The 18,922-nt window shown below is 40.7% G+C and overlaps 1 protein-coding gene across 8 annotated transcripts in view; it reads right to left on the reverse strand.

The window, feature by feature from the left end:
• Positions 1-18,922, reverse strand: part of ZMYND11 (zinc finger MYND-type containing 11) — a 165,182-nt gene that overhangs the window by 13,223 nt on the left and 133,037 nt on the right. For all 8 annotated transcript variants that reach the window (XM_019498704.2, XM_014609014.3, XM_014609016.3 and 5 more), the window contains 8 exons: positions 12,710-12,787; positions 12,121-12,213; positions 10,055-10,142; positions 8,800-8,855; positions 7,871-7,948; positions 7,234-7,352; positions 3,171-3,378; positions 1,866-1,934 (listed from right to left, as the gene is read on the reverse strand). In XM_019498704.2, the coding sequence (XP_019354249.1) occupies positions 1,866-1,934; positions 3,171-3,378; positions 7,234-7,352; positions 7,871-7,948; positions 8,800-8,855; positions 10,055-10,142; positions 12,121-12,213; positions 12,710-12,787 (789 nt within the window). The remainder of the gene's footprint in view (positions 1-1,865; positions 1,935-3,170; positions 3,379-7,233; positions 7,353-7,870; positions 7,949-8,799; positions 8,856-10,054; positions 10,143-12,120; positions 12,214-12,709; positions 12,788-18,922) is intronic.

Raw genomic sequence — 18,922 nt, forward strand, 5'->3', positions numbered from 1 at the left:
CTATTATTGCCCTCATATTTAATTCAGAATTATTGTCCACTGATGCTATTGGGCTTAGAACACAACGCTCCAGTTGGTGCAACTTAAACCAAAATGAAGGCATACCTTCCATGACCTGTGGTTTCTGTGATCCACATTTCTTTATTAGAAATAAAATGGGCTATTTTTTCCTAGTGCCCATTAGATGCAATCTTCAAGCTCCTATCAAGCCAAAATTGTGCCCTCTCATATGCACAAAGAATTACAAGGGAAGCTGGCAGGGATCCTTATATTTTACTGTCTAGCACTTACTTTCCAATTATATAGAATGCTTGCAATCTTCTCTCAGCTCTTACACCTGCATTAGTTGCAGCAATTTAACAGTGAGAAAGGCCTTGAGCTATAGAAGTACCTTTCTTTTCTAGGAAATTCCATGTTTAGCTGAGCTATGAAGGTTACCATTTCCATCTTCCCATTGCATTGTTCAGGATTATCTTGACAGTTTACCAAAAGTGTAACTAAATGCACTGATATTCTAATGAAATAACCCAAACTACTGCCAACAGAGCAGCTACTGGTAACTCCTGCTAGAGCAAGTATGGCAGGGGATACTACATGTGCAAGCCCAACCCATCTGGGGAGAAGACCACTGCCTCTCACGGACAGAGAGAGGCAGGCAGGTATGGGTGTCATCTGAACCCAACAACCAGTACCATTCTGGGCTGATAGCTTTCTGTTGATGCCAGCTAAGTCCTGTAGCACGTGTGGTGGTAGAAGTCTGCCAAGCACTACCGACATTTCAGAGTTCAAGCTCTACTATGAAGCATAATAGGGCTATTTGTATTACTGTCTGAAAAAACATTATTTCTCCTTATTTCTATTTTTTTTAAATCAGGAAAGCACATTCAGAATCACAGTAAGAGATTACTGAGGTTGCTAAGTAAAGCATCCAAAAAGTTAGGATGTGCTTGCTTTATGGTTGCTGGTGCAACTGCCTCCTTGTGTGTGTGTGCATTATGATATAATCTTTAAGTACACAAGCACAGCTTTTTCTCTGCCTCTGTCACCAAACAAACTGGGTCTCTCTAAAGGGGACAGGATTAAAGTCGTGTGAGTAATGGCACAGTTCACGGTTGTCAAACCCGTCTGGCCCCACACGCTGGATGATTGGAGTGGGACTGGTCCACAGGCCAGACAAACAGTGTGGGGCTAGTCTTGCAGGTCAGATCAGACCCACAGCGCTGCCTCCCCATGCTGGATCCAGTGCCTGCGGCACCCGCTCTGGTCAGTCTAGGTAGGTGCTGCATGCAGTGCAGGTCTCAGGCCTCGTGCACAGGGCCAGTCTGGAGTATTGTAAGTTGCCTGTGGGTCAACTCAAAATCCAGGGCCACCATGGGGGGGCTGGATGACAGAGCTCTGTGGGCTGAATCTGGCTTGTGGGCCATATCTTTGACACATCTGGTGTAGCTCATGCTTCTCAACTTTCAAGCCCTTGACTTTGCTGGCTAGAAATGTTCCTCTGAGAACTCCTTTTTAAACTGAATTATTGAGTTGACCCTGTTTTGCCATATCTAAAAAACTTCAATGGTGGATTGTTGATTTTTTTTAATGATGGACACTTAACTACAAAGATATTATTTGATGGCTACCAGTGGCTAATGCATGATAGGAAAATTGACAATGACACTGTGGTGATGGCTGCCAGTACGAAACCTTAAAACGGACACATCTCATTCTAGTCTTCAGCAGAGAGGATGAAGCTACTGACATTCAGACTTTTTATGATAAGCTCCTGTTAAACAAGGAAAAGGTGACAGAAAATAAGGGCTTTGAAAATGCTTTTCTTTTCTTGTCTTTTGACAGGCATCTCATTTGAAGTTACTTACTTCCTTTTTGGGTTCCACACTTTGATTACGTCGTCCTTTCTTTGCTCTTGGTTCCTGAGTAACCTTCAGCTGTGAACATTATGAAAAAAGTATTCTTTGTAAAATGTTTGAGATGCATGGTGTTTATAAGTAACATAAAAAGGTATGGTCAAGATTCAAGGCATCTCACTGGGGTGTAGCATCAGCGAGCACAAACTGTGATGCTGATGCTACTGGTTCGTATAGCATCGTCCAGTAGGGTTGGAAATGACCCGTGCGGCACCAGGACTGTGCAGTACCAGTGGTTACTGCGCAGTCATTTAGTACTTGCTTTAAATGCTAAAGCAAGTACTAAATGTCTGCACAGGTGGGTACACATGTAGCTGTGCCCACTATGTACCTAAACGTAGATGCTATCCTGCCGACTTCTGAGGAAGTGGAAAGCCTGGGTTACCTTAGCTTTCAAACCAAACCTCCCCCTTTCCAAGAAAGTGTTCTAATCACCAGATTACAGAATGAGGGATTAGTGAGGTCATTTTTCATCCCTCCTGTTGAAACCAGGCCACTGGCCAGCCGAGAGTGCAAGAGGTATGAGGCACAAACAGCGCTGGGAACAAGAAAGAGGTCCATGGAGTGGTGGGGGCCTTCCTCCCCCCCCCCCAGCAAAGAGGGAATAGTACTGGGTTCTAGTCCATGTTTCCCAGTGCTATTTATATTGTATCTGCCTGGGCTTTGGACAGCAAAGTAAACCTTAGTAAGAGTAAGGGAGGGTGCATTTAGGACTCACTTTTGTTTTATACTTTAGCTCTGTGAGCTTTGCACTTTTGTGAAAAAGAAAATAGTGCTTGGCTTTGAAGAAGTTTTTTTAAATCACTTTCAACAGCTCTGTCAAAGGATCCCAAAGATATCCCAATATGGTTCAAACCTAGTTGGTGATGTGGTTAGTTCCCAAAGGACAGTAGCCAAAGCCTAAGAATGAGTCAACTATGGACTTCCACCCCAAGGAGTCCTGGCACCCTGTAAGATCCTAAGACGTGACAGGAGTGGAGCTAGCCCAATAACTGCAACAATACTTATTTATTTTTAAGGATGTTGGCTCATTTGATTGAGTTGTTACAACCTGCAAGCTTCCTACAGGTCTTCCATAAAAACCTCACAAATGATAAAACCTTGCAATACAAATCAAGGGGCAAAAATAACATCTGAGCATTTCTCATCATACTGCAGTCCATAGCTTTATAGTCTAATGCTTTAAAAATCCACTGCAGGTCATCTTTCCAGCTTTTAACACACTGCCCTTGCTGCTGACATCCCAGGGGCACTCACCTGCTCATTGCTGGTGGAGGAGATACTGGACTCTGCCTCCTCCTCCCCTTTGTCCTCATTCTTAGACTTCCAGAATCTCCCCTCACGAAGAAAACGCTGGTGCAGCTCCAGCTCATCACAGGCTTTTTTCCAGCCCATGCTGCGCTTCACATGCAACCGGTGAATATTAACTGTGATATCCTGAATGTTTTCTGAGGGGATCCAGGCCCTTTTAAATACAATTTTAAAAGTGCATTCAGATATCTGAACTGTAAGAATGTGTTAATATTTATTTTTAAAAGATTTATGGTGAGTTTTCCTGAGGAGTTAAGTGCTGAACTAACTTAGCTCCTACTGAAGTCCTAGTACTGAGTCCTTTTGAAGTTCCCACTGTGCGTTCCTCCGAAGGTGTTGTATCAGCAGCTCTAGTGACAGAGGTCAGCATTTTCAAAGCTCTTAAAGCTAATCCCCCATCCATATTTCGGAACCTACCTTGTAACCATTTCTTCAGAGGGACTAATCATCTTTAGCTCCCCACTGACACTAGTGAGATGTGCAGGTATTTAAGACTTGAAAAATCAGGCCATTTACAGTTAGGTGCCTAACTGATTTCAGGAGTTAAAGTGAAGGCACCCTGGCTTGGAAACTGTGCCTTTACTTTACTGAGCTACAAAGCAGGTATAACACAGGCAGTTCCAGAAAGCTCCTTCCTGCTGCCTTGCCAAATTGTCTTTGAGTCAGACATAGAAAGGAGGTTCATTTCTAACCCAGCTTACCCATAAAGGGCACCAACTTAATGGCAACTGTATCAGGGTTTTCTGAGATTTGAATACCTACCAGAAATTAAAATGAGACCACCAAATCCTTTCTTATTAAACTGCAGATAAGATACTTAAAATATTAATTACTGGCCAGTGATTAAGAAACCTGAAGGTCCCTATACTCAGGATTTTCAGTGGTCCTCAGAGCGTTAGATGGCTATAGCTCTTCAAAGTCAATGAGAATTTGCCACTGAAAAAAGAACCCAGACTAAAATGTGGTGCCAAAATTACATAGGAATAAGACATGTTATCACTCTGGAAAGGCACTGAAAAAAATACTGCATAGATTTAATACACTTTTAGGGTCAGAAGGGACCTCAGTAGATCATCAAGTCCGACTCCCCGCCCTGGGCAGAAAAGAGCACTGGGGTCAGATGACCCTAGCGAGGTGCTTGTCCAGTCTCCTCTTAAAGACCTCCAGGATAGGAGAGAGCACCACCCCCCTTGGAAGCCCATTCCAGATTCTGGGAACCCGTACCATGAAGAAGTTCTTCCTGACGTCCAATGTAAATCTGCTCTGTCAGTTTGTGGTCATTGTTTCTAGTCACCCCACAGGTCACCCTGGTAAACAGAGCATCTCCTATACCTTGCTCCCCCCTCCCTCCCCCACCCCCGATAAATTTGTAGATGCCTACAAGATCACCTCTCAGCCTTTTCTTGCGGAGGCTGAAGAGATCCAGGTCCCTCAATCTCTCCACGTAGGGCCTTACCTGCAGGCCCCTAACCATACGAGTAGACCTCCTCTGGACCCTCTCAAAGTTATCCACATCCTTCTTGAAGTGCAGCGCCCAAAACAGGATGCATATTAAAAGGATTCTCTCCACATACATTTCCATGATAATTTAAATATTGTTTTAACACCTTGGGCCAGATTCTCAACTGATATAAATGTGTGACAGTCTACTGGCAGACAAGGTTCTTTGGGTAAATTTGATATCTTTTATTAGACCAAATCAAATTGTTGGAAAAATGCTTCTTTGCAAGCTTTCAGGTATAAATACCCTTCATCAGGCTGAGGAAGCATCTGCAGTTGGTGCGTGCTCTTCCTGGATGGAATGAATAGCAAAGACTGGCATCTATTAAGATATGTGCTTTACATCAACCAGGAGTTTAGCTCTTCCTTGTAAAGTTCATCAATGAAAAAAATGGACCTTTGCAATGGACAGATAGTCCTTTTCATCCTAACACATGGTGTCACATCACACAAATGTTGTGTTACCTTACTGAAGTTGCCTGAGTCTCATTCCCAACTACAACTGAGATGATTCTCCAAATTAGGTAAAGAGGCATTTGCAAATGTACTTACAACTTCATTGCAAATTATTCTATGACTTAAATGCAAATAAGATATATTACCCATTTACATGTATTAGAAAAGTTACCTTTTAAGTAAAGATATATAAACACTTGGGAGAGACTGAAAGTAGCTGCTTTAAAGTGTGTTCTATTATTGACTAGATAAACCAAGTAAAATTGTATAGAAATATTGTTCATGTTAAGTTAAAAAAGAAACTTCAATTAATATCTTTCAAAAACGCAGGTATCCAAGTCTCCAGCTTTCCTCATGGCGATGACATGTACTGCTTTCTCAAAAATAAGGAGTCAAAGAGCTTTGCCTTCAGTCCATGTGAAGAAACTGTTTGCTTTGATCTAGTTTGTAATAATGAGGTGATTAACATCGGGAGTTCAGCTCTGAAAATGCCAACCTGTCTCCAGGGCTGCTAATACAGTCCCTTCAAGGGAACCTGGAGGGGGACTTTCACTGCTGACCTAACTCTGTCCCTACTAAACAGGCATGCAAGCTCATATCTGAATGCAGTACTGATGTCTTCCCACATTCTTTAGAGCAGCAGTTACATTAATAGGCCTGGGGAAAAAAAACTTTAGGGCAGTACTATTCGCTGTTCTTACATAATTTCAGAGTAACTAAGTGTAGCCAAATCATCGCTAAACAATCCATACCCTGAAGTTGTGGCTGAGGTTTCTATGTAGAGGGATTATTTCACTGAAATTACAAATCTCTGAAAATAAGAAGCCTGTATGGGGAATGTTGTCAACATTTTAACTACAACACTGAGACACGTGGGTCACATCACAGAAATTCAAAATTGTAATGCATCTTGGATATGAACACTGAGCAAAAGTAGTAGTGTAGGAACCTAAATCACAGTTCAACTAAAATACCATATTTTCTCGCATATATCCCCCCGCTCCTCGAATATAACATACACACACCATTTTTTGGAAGGCCCAAGGAAGGAAAAAATCTTACTTTTTATTACAGGTAAGTCCCAGAGGTCTGCCTCCTGGGGCTTGGAGTAAGGAGGTTGGGCCTGCAGGCTGCACTGTGGCATTAGGGGCTGGGGGTCATGCACTGTGGCCAGCCTGACCCAGTATGCTGGTGCTGGGACCACATGGCGGGACCCAATCCAGCCCATTGACTCTGGTGGTCCCTGGCAGGGCCCAATCCAGCACACCATAGGAGGGGCCCAATCTGACATGCCAGTTCTGGGGCTACGTGCCACATCCAGCCCTGTTCCTTGGCTTTGGGACCACATGCTGGCTCTGAGGCCACATGCCAGGTCCGGGAACATGTTCTCAGTCGGCACAGTGCACCAAGTCTGATCATGGACCAACCCTGAGTGCCACCCTGATATGACATGTAGTTGGAGAGGGGATTCACTATGAATCCAGAAATTCGGTGGTTGGGGAAAGGAAGAAAGGGAGTGTTGATAGCATTAAATTCTATGGCTCCACGAGTTGTGGCAATTAATGCTGTCATCGCTCCTCTACCCAAAAAATCTCGACCCATGGGGTACCCTTTTCCTCAGATATAATGTACCCAATTTTCCCCATCTAGTTGGGGGGGGAGGGGGGGAAGAGAGGAGAAAGGTACAGGTTGTATATAAGAAAATATGGTGTGTCCAGTCTGTACCACAACTATGAGCAGTATCTTTAATTACATGTGGATATGGGGGGGGATGGGGGGGGGGAAGAATTTCTAGATAAGCATTTGTGTGCTTTCCTTAATTTAAACAACACTGAAAATATCCTCTTGGAAATTTTGAAAATGGAACATTCTATGAGTCACCTGGCAGTCTTTGCTTTGTTAAGCTGGACTTCGAATTTTCCGAAACAATTATGACAAAATAAGCATTCTACGTAAGTTTAACTAGTTCAGCCAGGATGGGAAACATGACTGAAAGAGGCAAGTTGGTTTGATTCATTTCTGTGACAAACAGCAAACAGAATTAATAAATTACCTTTGGTGGTGATGGCCAAAAAAGCGAACATCGACCTGATTGTCCTCTTTTTGCATGACTTTGGCTGGCCAAAATCCAAAACCTTTCATTTTGGCCCAAACCAGCTCATGATTAGGTATCTGGGGGAGGGGAAAAGATAAGGTTTATTTATTATTGGTTCTTAAGTACTATATTAAATATTGCAGCAAGCATTTTAGTGTAACATTATGCTAGTATCTTAAGAACATGCTTTCTCCTTACATCTAATGCTCTTGTTCATTTTTATTTCCATACAATATACAGCATTTCTGTGCTAAATATATTGCTTAGAACAAAGACAAAAAAGACAAATTCTGGAAAGGATGTAACCATCATACACAGAAATCCTAAGCAGTTCTAAAATTTAGCTTCTCTTCTTAACAGAGCTTTGATCCCAATAAGCTCCTTATAGTCTAGTGAAACCATTAAAACTGCCTGATAACAGAGTACATTGTTATTGCTTTGGATTCCACGTAATGATATGCTTATGCAGAATATCTGGTGTGGATAGTTTAAAGTATGCATATGAAACAAGTTATTCAGAGTATTAATAACACCAAAACTGCACTTATTTCTATGTAAAAAAGCAAACAAATAAAAATCTGTATCAACGACTTACGCAAGGATAGCAAAACCAATTGTCAGGACGTGCATTTGACAGATAGAAGCAGTTCTTGCAAAGCTGCAGTTCATCCAGCTGAAAAACACAAAGAAGTAAATCAAGCTATAGGCTACTCTGTGTAACCTTAACAGGGATACTAACTCAAGTACTATCACTTTCTATCCCTGCCTCCTAATTCTGTGGAACCACTTTAGCTTGATTGCAATTAGCTATTGATGTGCAAAAAAACCAGGCAAATTGCGAGTGGCAGAAAGGTAGCCCTTAGAAATGTTTTGTAAAGACAAAGATAAGGGGACTATTAATTGATTTGTAAAGGTTATATGATGAACAAAAAGAATTGGAATATTTAAGTGCTTTCAAAGCACTGAAATAATTTGACCATGGATATAAAGCAAATCTGACAGCTGTCCCTAATATCATTTGGCTGTCTCCTTTAATTTTTAAGTTGTCCATCTTGGAAAACAGTCAGAATTTGGCTTCAGGTCTGAATTAAATCTGATGAGGATAACTATTTCTAGTCTAGACATAGGTAAATATATTATTTGGAAACTAAAACTTCACTCTGGATTTCAACTTTCCATTGACTAATCAGCTGCCTTGCTCATAATGACTTGAGAGCTGAATTCATTGAGCAAGGGAATAAATATAAAATAAAATAAATATGAAATACAAAAAAGGGGCAATACTGTGTGTGTTTTTAATAGAACTCTAGCTATGGAGAAGGAAGAGAAAAGGAATTTGGAATCCACTATGAAAGTTCTGTATGGCAAAGTTAATAACTATTGCAAATAATTTATTTTTGTTTTAGGGGCAACTTATAGGAAGAAAGAAATAATTAGTTTACATATTAATGATACTGTTTCAAAACCAAATGGTTTTGTCTGTACCAAATCACTAGCTTCATCTGTTACTGCATTATTACCTACCTCATGGCATGTGTCTTTGTAAAGCATCCTAGCAATATCAGCTTGTTCACTGTCCGCTGTAAATGAAAAATAAATACTTCACTAGCCACAATGTGATACCGTTGCTCATAAGAATCTGTAAACACCACTGAGATACCTTTCATGCTGTGTGTGCTTTAAAAACCCCAATTCAATATTTATGATAACTTTTCTCTTTTTAAATTTCCAACCATCCATCCTGTACTTCTCTGCATTCCTACTCCAATCATGTACATCTGTTTTTATAAATATTGCTGGGGACTTCTAAACCAGCTAATATGGTAAGTGTGTGTTTTTAGAAGAACAGTATGGCACTACTATCATTAACAACTAATCCAGATTCTTCACTTTCTTTTTTAAACATTAATGAGGTAGCCTGTATGCTGCAATAGACCTGTATGTTAATTTTTGCCACGATACCCTTATAAAGCACAAGATGTTATCACAGATTTATCATTGCTTAGAGAACTGTGGCATGCAGTTTATATGGGTTAAATCTAAAAGCTGTGCCTTGGGGTGAGGTTTTTACTTCCAAACACATGCCTAAAAATTATATGTCTATATTAAAACATAAACAATTCAAGGACACTTCTTTACCCTTATCCTATGGGCTGGATCTACCCTGACTCTGTTCCATATCTCAACCCTAACCTGCAACCTAATCTGGAGCATTTTTTTCTTGATCTCTCCATTATAAGCCCTTTCATAATTACGGCTATTTGAAGACTGCCTTTTTTGGTCATTTCCAGAATGGATAAACAGGTAGCCAGCAAAGCAGTCAGATTCTACTGCCTCCTCCAAAATGCAGCTCAGTACTAGGTGCCTGTTGCTGGCATACCATTATTCTGTGGCAGTAAGGCATTTCTCTTATGCACCCAGCTATACTGGCTAAGTGGTGTTTTGAGCTGGTATAGGAAAAATCATCCCAGGAGTAAAACAAGTACAGGTAAAAGTACAGTTTTGGTAGCATAACTGTCTACCCTAGGCATCTACACTAGGGTTTGTCCTGAGAGACTCCACTGGACAGACAGGTACAGATAAGGTCAGGTCTTAATTCAGACAGAGCCCTAAAGCTTTTGTCCCTTTGATTAGCTACAGACCTTGCAGGGGCCTTGCCTTCCCTTAATTAGTGAGGCCCACTGTCAAACCTAAACTGTTTTTTTCCCCAAGGTTTAAGATACCGATGTCCATCTCTTGAATCAAATCCATAACAAAAATAGTAAATGTAGTACTGTACCTCCATAGAAAATCACTGTGTTGTGTAGAAGCAGCTGAGCATCTGCTTTGAACTCCTCATAACTTCTGTACTTTCCTTCATTTACTTTCTACACAAAACAGAATACAGAGCTTTAAAATGCGCAGGCAGTGATGTGTTTATACAACACAAACTAATGTAAAAGACCCATATGAGACAGACAAGGTCAGTCATTGTCATCCCTATTGCCCACCAACTTTCCTGTGAATGCTTATGGCAGGGGCTGGCAACATTTTTAGGTCACAGGCGGAAATGCTCCAGCGCAGGCTGGAAAGCTTTGATGGTGTGTCAGATGGGAGGTTTCCTGTGCCCACACCAGGGCTGGGAAGCAGGGATCTGTGCCCAAGCTGCTGCTGCCACTTGTCCCCAGCACCCTACCCCCAGCTGCAGCACAGGTGCAGATGGAAGCTGCCCAGCCCTGGCTCAGTTCCCCACCAGCGTAAAGCTGTGCCCACACTGCGGCCAGCTACCAGGAGGTAGGGAGAAGCGGCAATGATGTGGCCTCAGATTCTAGCTGCCCTGCCTCAGGGCAACTCCTTACAGCCCAGCCCCAGTGTGGATGCATGCAGAGGTAAAGTGTCCAACTTTATGATTCAGGGCCTCCATGGTTGTCTACCTTTAGACTGTAGCATTCTGCCTCTTAGCTTCTCAGTACTGGTAAGACAGGTTCAAGTCTGAGACCCTGAGAGGTAGAATGGATGCTTTTAAAGTAGAATGGATGCTTTAAAAGTAAATTAAGGCGTGATTTTTCCATCAGTCATAAAAAAGAGTAAATCTGGAGTAACTTCATTCAGTTTCATGACACATAACGGAAAAGAATATGGCTCAGAGCATTTCCTCAAACAAAGATTGGCTCCTATGAGAACTGCATTTCACATCTAAGTTTCAATAATTTATTGTGCTTTCCGTTCAGCATTGAGCTCCCATACACTTTCCAGGTTTCTTGTGTATCAGCCACTGCTTTCTGATCAAGGTGGATTGAAATACCTTTCACAGTTCCTAAGAGACACTCTTTAAACCAGACAGATGTTTGCACTGAGCCACAAAACATTTTTTCTGATGCTCAAGCTAAGCATGCATGACCATCTGTACATAAGCAAACCTTAAGGAAACAAAAATATTCTCACGTGTGCTATCACCAGCTAAATTGACATGGTGATAACACCTTCAAGAATTTTAATGTAGACAAGACTGTGTCCTCATCTGGCATTTTACCAGTGCCAAATAAATTTGCTCTGAGAAAACCCAAATAATCAGTAAAATGGCCTACTGTCTACTCTGGGACTCCTGTGCTGTCACCACAGGAGAACTGCAACTTGTAGTACTCTCAAAAATTGTTAATCCAGAGACAGCTTGAACATGTGTATCAAGAGCACAGGAAATTTAAGTTTACAATACTCTAGAAAAATCTACAATCTTAAAAATAAATACAACCGCATGCCGTATTATTTTGGATGTGATATCGACTACAATATTTATCTTCATCATGTGTAATTCTTATCTCCTTTGATTCAGGGATCTGATCCTTCTTAAGAAAAGATTATAGTTTTACCAGTATTCTATTTTGAAGTAAGTAACATAAAACAGATGTTTCACGTGATTCTTATTTTGGGGCCAACCAAATGTCTGGCTTTTTATGAATCATTCAGATATCTCAGAAGTTACTTCAGCGAGTAAGAATGGAGTATTTGATCAAACATTTTCTTTCTGATTGCTTATTCCACAACCATTGTACATAGTGCCCAGATTTTCAAACTTAATGCGTTTTCAAACTTTAAATAAATGGCCTAATTCCTAAAATGTGATGGACTTTTACATATCCAGGTGGAGTCACTGGGATATGAGGATGTTCAGAGGTCCCCGTATAATGATCTTTGTGCCTACCTTGATTACTCAAGTTTGATATTTCTAGTCATTGTGTTTAATACTAAAGACAATTCTAGAGTAGGGAACAGAATGAGTGTTGATCCACAGGGTTTAATCTACACCCTTAAATATTCAAAATTAAGCAAAATTTCTTTATAAAATCAGAAATTAAGTTACTGTACCTCTTGTATAGTAGGAACATCAACAGCTGAATGCACCAACCTCCTATACATTGGGTGTTTGCTGTCCTTTCCTTTCTTGTTCAGGTCTATAGCCTGGAAAGACAATGAGAAAGTACAAGTTATTGCTTTAGAAACTGGTTAAAATGCAAGCAAAACCCAACAAAGTGACAGAGCTCTAAGTACTTTAGCTAGGGTGCCATATTCTGGCTGCCCAATGCATACAAGTGCATGTTGAGTGGGGTTGTTTTTGTATCTCTGTACAAGAGGAAGGGAGTCCATTTCATAGGAGTTGTGGGAACCTGGCACAAGGCACTCTCAACAGAATTACAAATATTCTGCACAACGAGACACAGGCTGTATGTGCTGAAAGTTTCTATGAGTCCCTGGGAAGAAATGTGATGAGTGACTCTTTTCCCCCTGTCCCCAAACTTGTCCCTGGAGACTCGTGCACGAGACTAACTGTAATATGACCCTGGATGACTATAATGCACACATTTAAAATACTGAACATGAGGTACAGTTCCAGATCTACAAGTACTCTCCTGATGTAACTCAGCTGCATGAAGAAGTGTCATTGTGATAGACTCACCCGCTCCTTCATACGAGAGACAATAAATCGTAGGTAGGTGCTCATCTCTTGCTTGCTTGTGTTTTTCTTCTTAATGCTCTGTTAAAGAATAAAAATAATATTTTTAACATCTGACTTGAAAAGAATGAATTTACTAAAAAATATTGAGAAAGTTAAATTTGCCTCACATTAAATCATATAGTTAGTTCTCGTCTTGGAAATTGACAAAGCTAATGCACCAAAGTTACAGTCATTTATCACGGTGTTTCTTGGAATTATGTACTTTCCTGAGGACTTAAGCTAGAAAAGAATTGTGTGCTTTATCTCCATTTATATCCTTAATGATTCATCAAAGCCGCTCACACACAGAAAAAGTGCAGGATTACTTTGTTTTATTAGAACAAAGTAATGAGAGAAAGCATTTTAGGGAGCAGTTTTAAAATGTAGTATTTAATGGTCTATTTATTTAACATGGCATTCATACCTACTAAAAGAAAGAAAGAGAGACTTTTTTTTTAAAAACACTCTCTGCCTTTTCCAAATTATGTGCTTACTAGGCAGAAAGAAACTGTTTAGGGTGAATTTAAGTATAGTATTGCCTTATTCAATAAAATCTCACTTATTCAGTAAAAACTCACAGAGCCAGTTTCACTGCTCTGGAACAGAAAGAGGCTGTTGGTTTTTGTGGCTCAACCACCATGCAATCTAATCCAGATTCCCAAACACAAGTCGTCTGTTTCTTTTCAGGACCTCAGACACCAGACTTTAGCTATCCCTTAGAGAGATATTACTATTACCTCTACCCATTTTGTCAGTGTGGGCTAATGGGAAACATTATACCAGAAGATTGTTTTTAAAGGAAAATAGGTTTGCTGTAAACATTTGGCTAATCAGCGTTTCCAACTCTGCACCACAATGGTTGCTAGCGGCTCAGTACATTCCCTGACAACAGCTAACAGTAAAGTGATATCCTCCTTCTTTTTTGCTCTTTTCCTTGACTACAGTAGTTCTTCAATTAATTGTGGCTCTGTTCCGAACAGAGACTGCAAAAACAGCAAAGTGGGGTTCCAGGTTTATTATCCTTCAATCACTTGCATATGTTAACTTTACAAGTAAAAAGATGTTTTTGCTAGCTATCAAGTACTAGGTAGAGTTGTACCTTCTTCTCCAACACATCATCTCCAGAATATAATTCTGCAGACTAATCAGGCTCAGAATTATACCTTGCTACTTCCCAGGTCTTCAAATGACCTCAGTAACACCTGTGCAAATCTGCAGTCTTCAGTAGGGCTTGCAAAGGTGCAGCTGAGAACAGAACCCAGCTCACACCTTCTTAGCTAGTTTGGCTTAGAAAACTAACAAGCAGATAGAAAAGCAGTAAAAGCCTTCCTCTCCGACTGAAGTATGCAGGTATTTCAATGAATACTCAGAGGAAGGAGATATGTTGAACACAGATGTACTATTTTTCCATATTTACTTTTCAGAAGATAATTACACTTTAACACGAAGAACAAAGAGGGTTTGACTGAGCCTCATTTTCCCTTCCCTCCTCCTGAAGGCATTGGCAGCTAAAGAAATGTAAACTCCTTTTAGACCAAGTGTCTTTGACTTACAGAATATATTTTTTTTCTTTTTTTAAAGAAGTATCTGAAATTGGAGACATTACTTCAGACAAAGCCACGTGTGCTATATAACAGTGTGGACAGCCTACTAGATGGGTTTATAACAGTAACAATTTATCTCAGCATCCTATGCCATGTACTTTTAATTGCTGCTACAGGCTAACCGTGCCATTTTATTGTACTATCCATGATAATACTAACACTATTTTCCTCACAAGGTGCTGCAACCATGAGAAGGAATTTACTGCCTTGTTGAGGATCAGCACAAGGCCTGTCCAGCAGTTGGCCTGACCAAGCCTTACTTACAGTGCTGAAGTGGTTCACAGGCCTTATTCCAGCCTCTCCATAGGAATGAATTTCACCCATAGAGCCCATTTGCATTTACATCCGGCTGTACATATCTCCAAGTTCAATTTTACCTGCCATGAACCTTCCCAAACTGTTTAAATCTATCTTCCCTGCTCAGTTTTGCATAAAACAATATTTCTACTGCATGGAAACCTAAATGTGCATTAAAAAAATAACTATGAACTTGCTGCTGTCATTTTGTCATTTCAGGCAATGGAGTGCAATATGTGTGCTTGCTAATGACACAGCATTTTAGTAGACTGAAACTCATTAGGACACAATAAAATTCACTTGCATAGCCTAGTCTCTCTGCACTTCCCTTCTTGACGTAGTCTCAAATTCATTATATGCTGAAAATATCCTAGAATTAATAATGTGAACCTTTTTTCATGCCTTGGTGGGCAAGACAGTTCTGTAAAGAGGATGTATAAGATAAATGGGCTGCAGTCTTATACCTCAGGTTTTAATAAAAGATTGAAGTCTAGCTTTGTGTCATTATCTATGTTAGCAATTAATATTATTATCACAAGCAACGATGAAAGCCGTTATAATTACCTAGCCAGTTGGTGTAAAAGCAGCATCTCCCCAATGCCCTAAACCAGTTATTTTAGGAAAAATCGGATTCTCAGGTTTCTCTGCTAAAAATCTGAAGGTAATGAATTTAAGTAATGAATGTCTAGGATCCAGCAAAATGTCTTTTACTGTTGGCTTAGTTCTCTGGCTGTACAATTTCAAAACACCTCTTGTACAAACTAAGTCATAATTAAATGGTTCCTGTCACTTTTCTACAAAGGCCTGCTCATGCTCAGTTTGGAAACTACAGTGGGAAAATGTGTTCATTATAAAGGCTTCTCAGAATTTTAAAAAGTGATATATTCTTATGTGATGTAATTTATTTAGTAATTCTGTTTTTTGCTTATAGCCCAAGTATTCGATACACGATTTCATAAACTAAACAAGGCTGGTGGTTGGTGGTTTACAAAGGAAAACCGTAACGTGATGATAGTACTGTCTGTGATAGGCAATGCCCTTTCCACTCCAAGACAGCATATAATCGCTACCTCAACAGGGAATAAGATCGCTAGGCTCTAGTCATTGCTGTTGTTCAGATAAGACCCCCCCCAAAAAACTGTGCGTATGTGTGTGTTTATGTGTGTAAAAAGGAACTGCATGGTACATTTCACAAGAATTAGGAGTGCTAGCTTCAATGTTCTGGCTAAATTAATACCTTGACAATTACATTTTCCTACCGAAACAAGTCTACTGCTTCCTTTACATATAGTGTAATGTTTTTTCCCCCTATCCTTGAGCACTATATGAATTTACTATTGAGCTCCACTTTGAAATGGGCTACATTTCAGTGGTGGGTGAAGTGATTATTGCAAAACTAAGGGTAATATTTTCAAAAGTATCCAGTTCGTTTTCAAAAGTGACTGAGGCAATGAGGTCTAGGTTCACAAGGAAGACTTAGATGCCTTTGTGTACATGCTTATTTAGATGCCACTGTTATTCACAACACCCCGCCTCCTAAGTTTCTGCTGATAAAGTCCTCTACGTGCTTACTTCACATGGAGGACACAATTGCTGCAATCCCGAGCATTTCAGCGCTCTACCAAAGAACGGAATTCACAAGTCAGGCACCTAGGCTCCCTATGCAACGGGGGGAGCCAGGCAGTGAAGGATGGGATTCATGACATTCAGTACTACGAGGATCTATCTGCACGCTCGATCTGGAAAGAAGGCAGGGAAGCCACCCTGAGAGCACCAGCTCCCCACTACCACTTTCAAGATCAGTCTCCAGCATGCTTCAGGGAGGTGGGGGAGACAGTGCCTTCAGCATAGTTCCACTGCTAGATTTGGGCATTCCAGCATTGATGAATGCAAAGTGAGTGTGGATGGGTCGGGCACACTGAAGAAGTGTCATAAATATGTCCAGCTTTACTAGCCAGTAGCAAATGCTGAGAAGACAATGTGACATCTGCCTCCCTCAATCACATTGAAATTATATATCTTTGACACCTGGGGCACGTCTACACGTCACCCTGTAGCAACATAGCAACATGCTATGTCGCTGTACAGTGCACTACGGTGACGAAGTGATCACGCTGCCATAGTGGCGTGCTCCCCCAATATCATGCGCTGCTACCGTGACACAGCAGTGAAATCCACCTGTGCACTGTGCGCATGGTGCAGTAACTGCCCATACTGCACTGTGCTTTAGTACTTCCAATGACTACAGAATGGGCTGGATGGGTGCACCCTCTGCCCTCCAGGTGAAGTTGCCCTGCTGGGCAACCAAGCACAAAAGATCCATACAATCAATAAGTCTCTAATGTAAAATGTACAAACAAAGCATGAATCAAACTACACTACCAGAGGAGTAGTGCAAGTACTGAGCTACAAAGCATGCTGCTATTTTCTTGCTTTTCTTCTGGACTCATGACTTTTGCAATCATAGCTGCCCAGTTGCCCAGCTTCAACAGAAAAGCTACAGAGGGACTCCAGAAAAACTTAGCCCATACCCACTCAATGAGGGCACTCTCCTGAGAGCTACTATCATTGCTCCCACCTCTACCACCTCCACTCTTCCCGTTTCCCTCAAGAAGCAGGCCTAGACATTGTGAATTGCAAGTGACCCCTGCTGTTAGGCGCACATCCTCAGGAGCAGGACTAGGGATTTGTGAATATCAAGTGAACGGAAGTGCCTTATGAACAATATGAGTCAGGCACCTAAGGTCCCAAAAGAGCTAAGCATTCATATACCCCCACTCCATGCCCTAACATTTCCCATCAACTACTTCTAAATGCTTCTGGCCTTTCTGAATTGTCCCTTTGGAGGGGACTGCCTCTCCCTATCAACTGTACTGATATCAACTCAACCACACTGAATTGCCTTCCTAGGGCGAGACATCTTTTTTTGGCATTCCTATACCTTGCCACCTGTAGAACCAATCTGAATTTGGGCCAGACTTTTCATCCTTTTTTTTTTAAACAAACTAAAGAGACTTAATTGCATTTGGTTATACTCACAGTTTGACCTGTTTTATTCTCTGTATAAACTCCATATAGATTTTTGTGTGCATCTATTCTTCCAGAACAAATGACTGAGTACTTTCCACAGGTTTTTCTTCTCCGTTTCTCTAATAGGTGCAAATTGACAGCAGTGGAAAACTGAATTCTTCCTTTAATCTAGTCAACAGGCAGCAACACAAGTGCAAGCTTTACACATCCCAAACTGATTTAATTTGCTTTAACCCTGTCCTGAAGGGGCCATTTCAATAGAGGTGAAAGGCTAATCCAATCTCTGTATCAAATTGACACCTGATATCTCTGTTATACCTTATCTAGAAAGACCTGCTCTGAAAGCATGGATTTATTTCAAGTAAGCCAATGATCAGTCTGCAGTCAGTGACAATTTTCGAAGTACCAATCTGAATATTTCAGATACCAGACAGTTCTCAAGGTACGTTGTATATGAACCCCTGTATCCTGTTACCAAAGCTGAGAACTATCTGGTATCCCAAATATTCAGACTGGCACTTCAAAAATAGAATGCTAGAAATTTGGCACTCATATGAATGTGATAGAGAAAGGCATTTCAGCAAGGAAACAAGAAACAAGGACAGCCAAGTTTCCGAGGGATTGTTGTAAACAGAGTGGAAGGAAAAATAGTTTAAAATTTTGAAAACATCCTTGACAGAATCCTTTATCAAATGCTTCTGAGTAGTCAGGTGTGCAAGATAAAGCTGCACAGGTCGAATGATCCAGCACAACCAATAATTGTGAACACAATAATCCTAAAACTTGCTAACCCTGGCAGTATTACAGGGACAATCTTCACATAGGAATGAACTGTTTTTAGATTACTTATCTAATATATTAGGTTTCAAACATGTTTCTGCTTCACTTGTGTTAAGAGCTTTGAGACCCTTGGAAGAAAGCACTACATGCTGTTATCAGAATAGAGTATCATTAGACATGTATATCTTTTTGTCCTAGATATTACTTCTCTTGAATGTACATATTTCCTGCTGATAATGCAAAGTAAATCTCATTGCCTTTACACAAGATAGCTAAGCTCTCTTATGCCCTTTGGACATCAGCCACTGATCTCTAAACAGGATTCTCTCTGACTCTTAGAATAAAATTAGAATAGAGCTTTTACCTATTAAGAGATGAGAGTAGAAAAAAACAAAAGAATTCTCAATTCTATGGTTAGGGGTATGGGAGTTGATACCACCTCATACCTCCAGAGCCTGAAAAA

Source organism: Alligator mississippiensis, chromosome 5 (genome assembly GCF_030867095.1).
Source record: "Alligator mississippiensis isolate rAllMis1 chromosome 5, rAllMis1, whole genome shotgun sequence".
NCBI lineage: Eukaryota > Metazoa > Chordata > Crocodylia > Alligatoridae > Alligator > Alligator mississippiensis.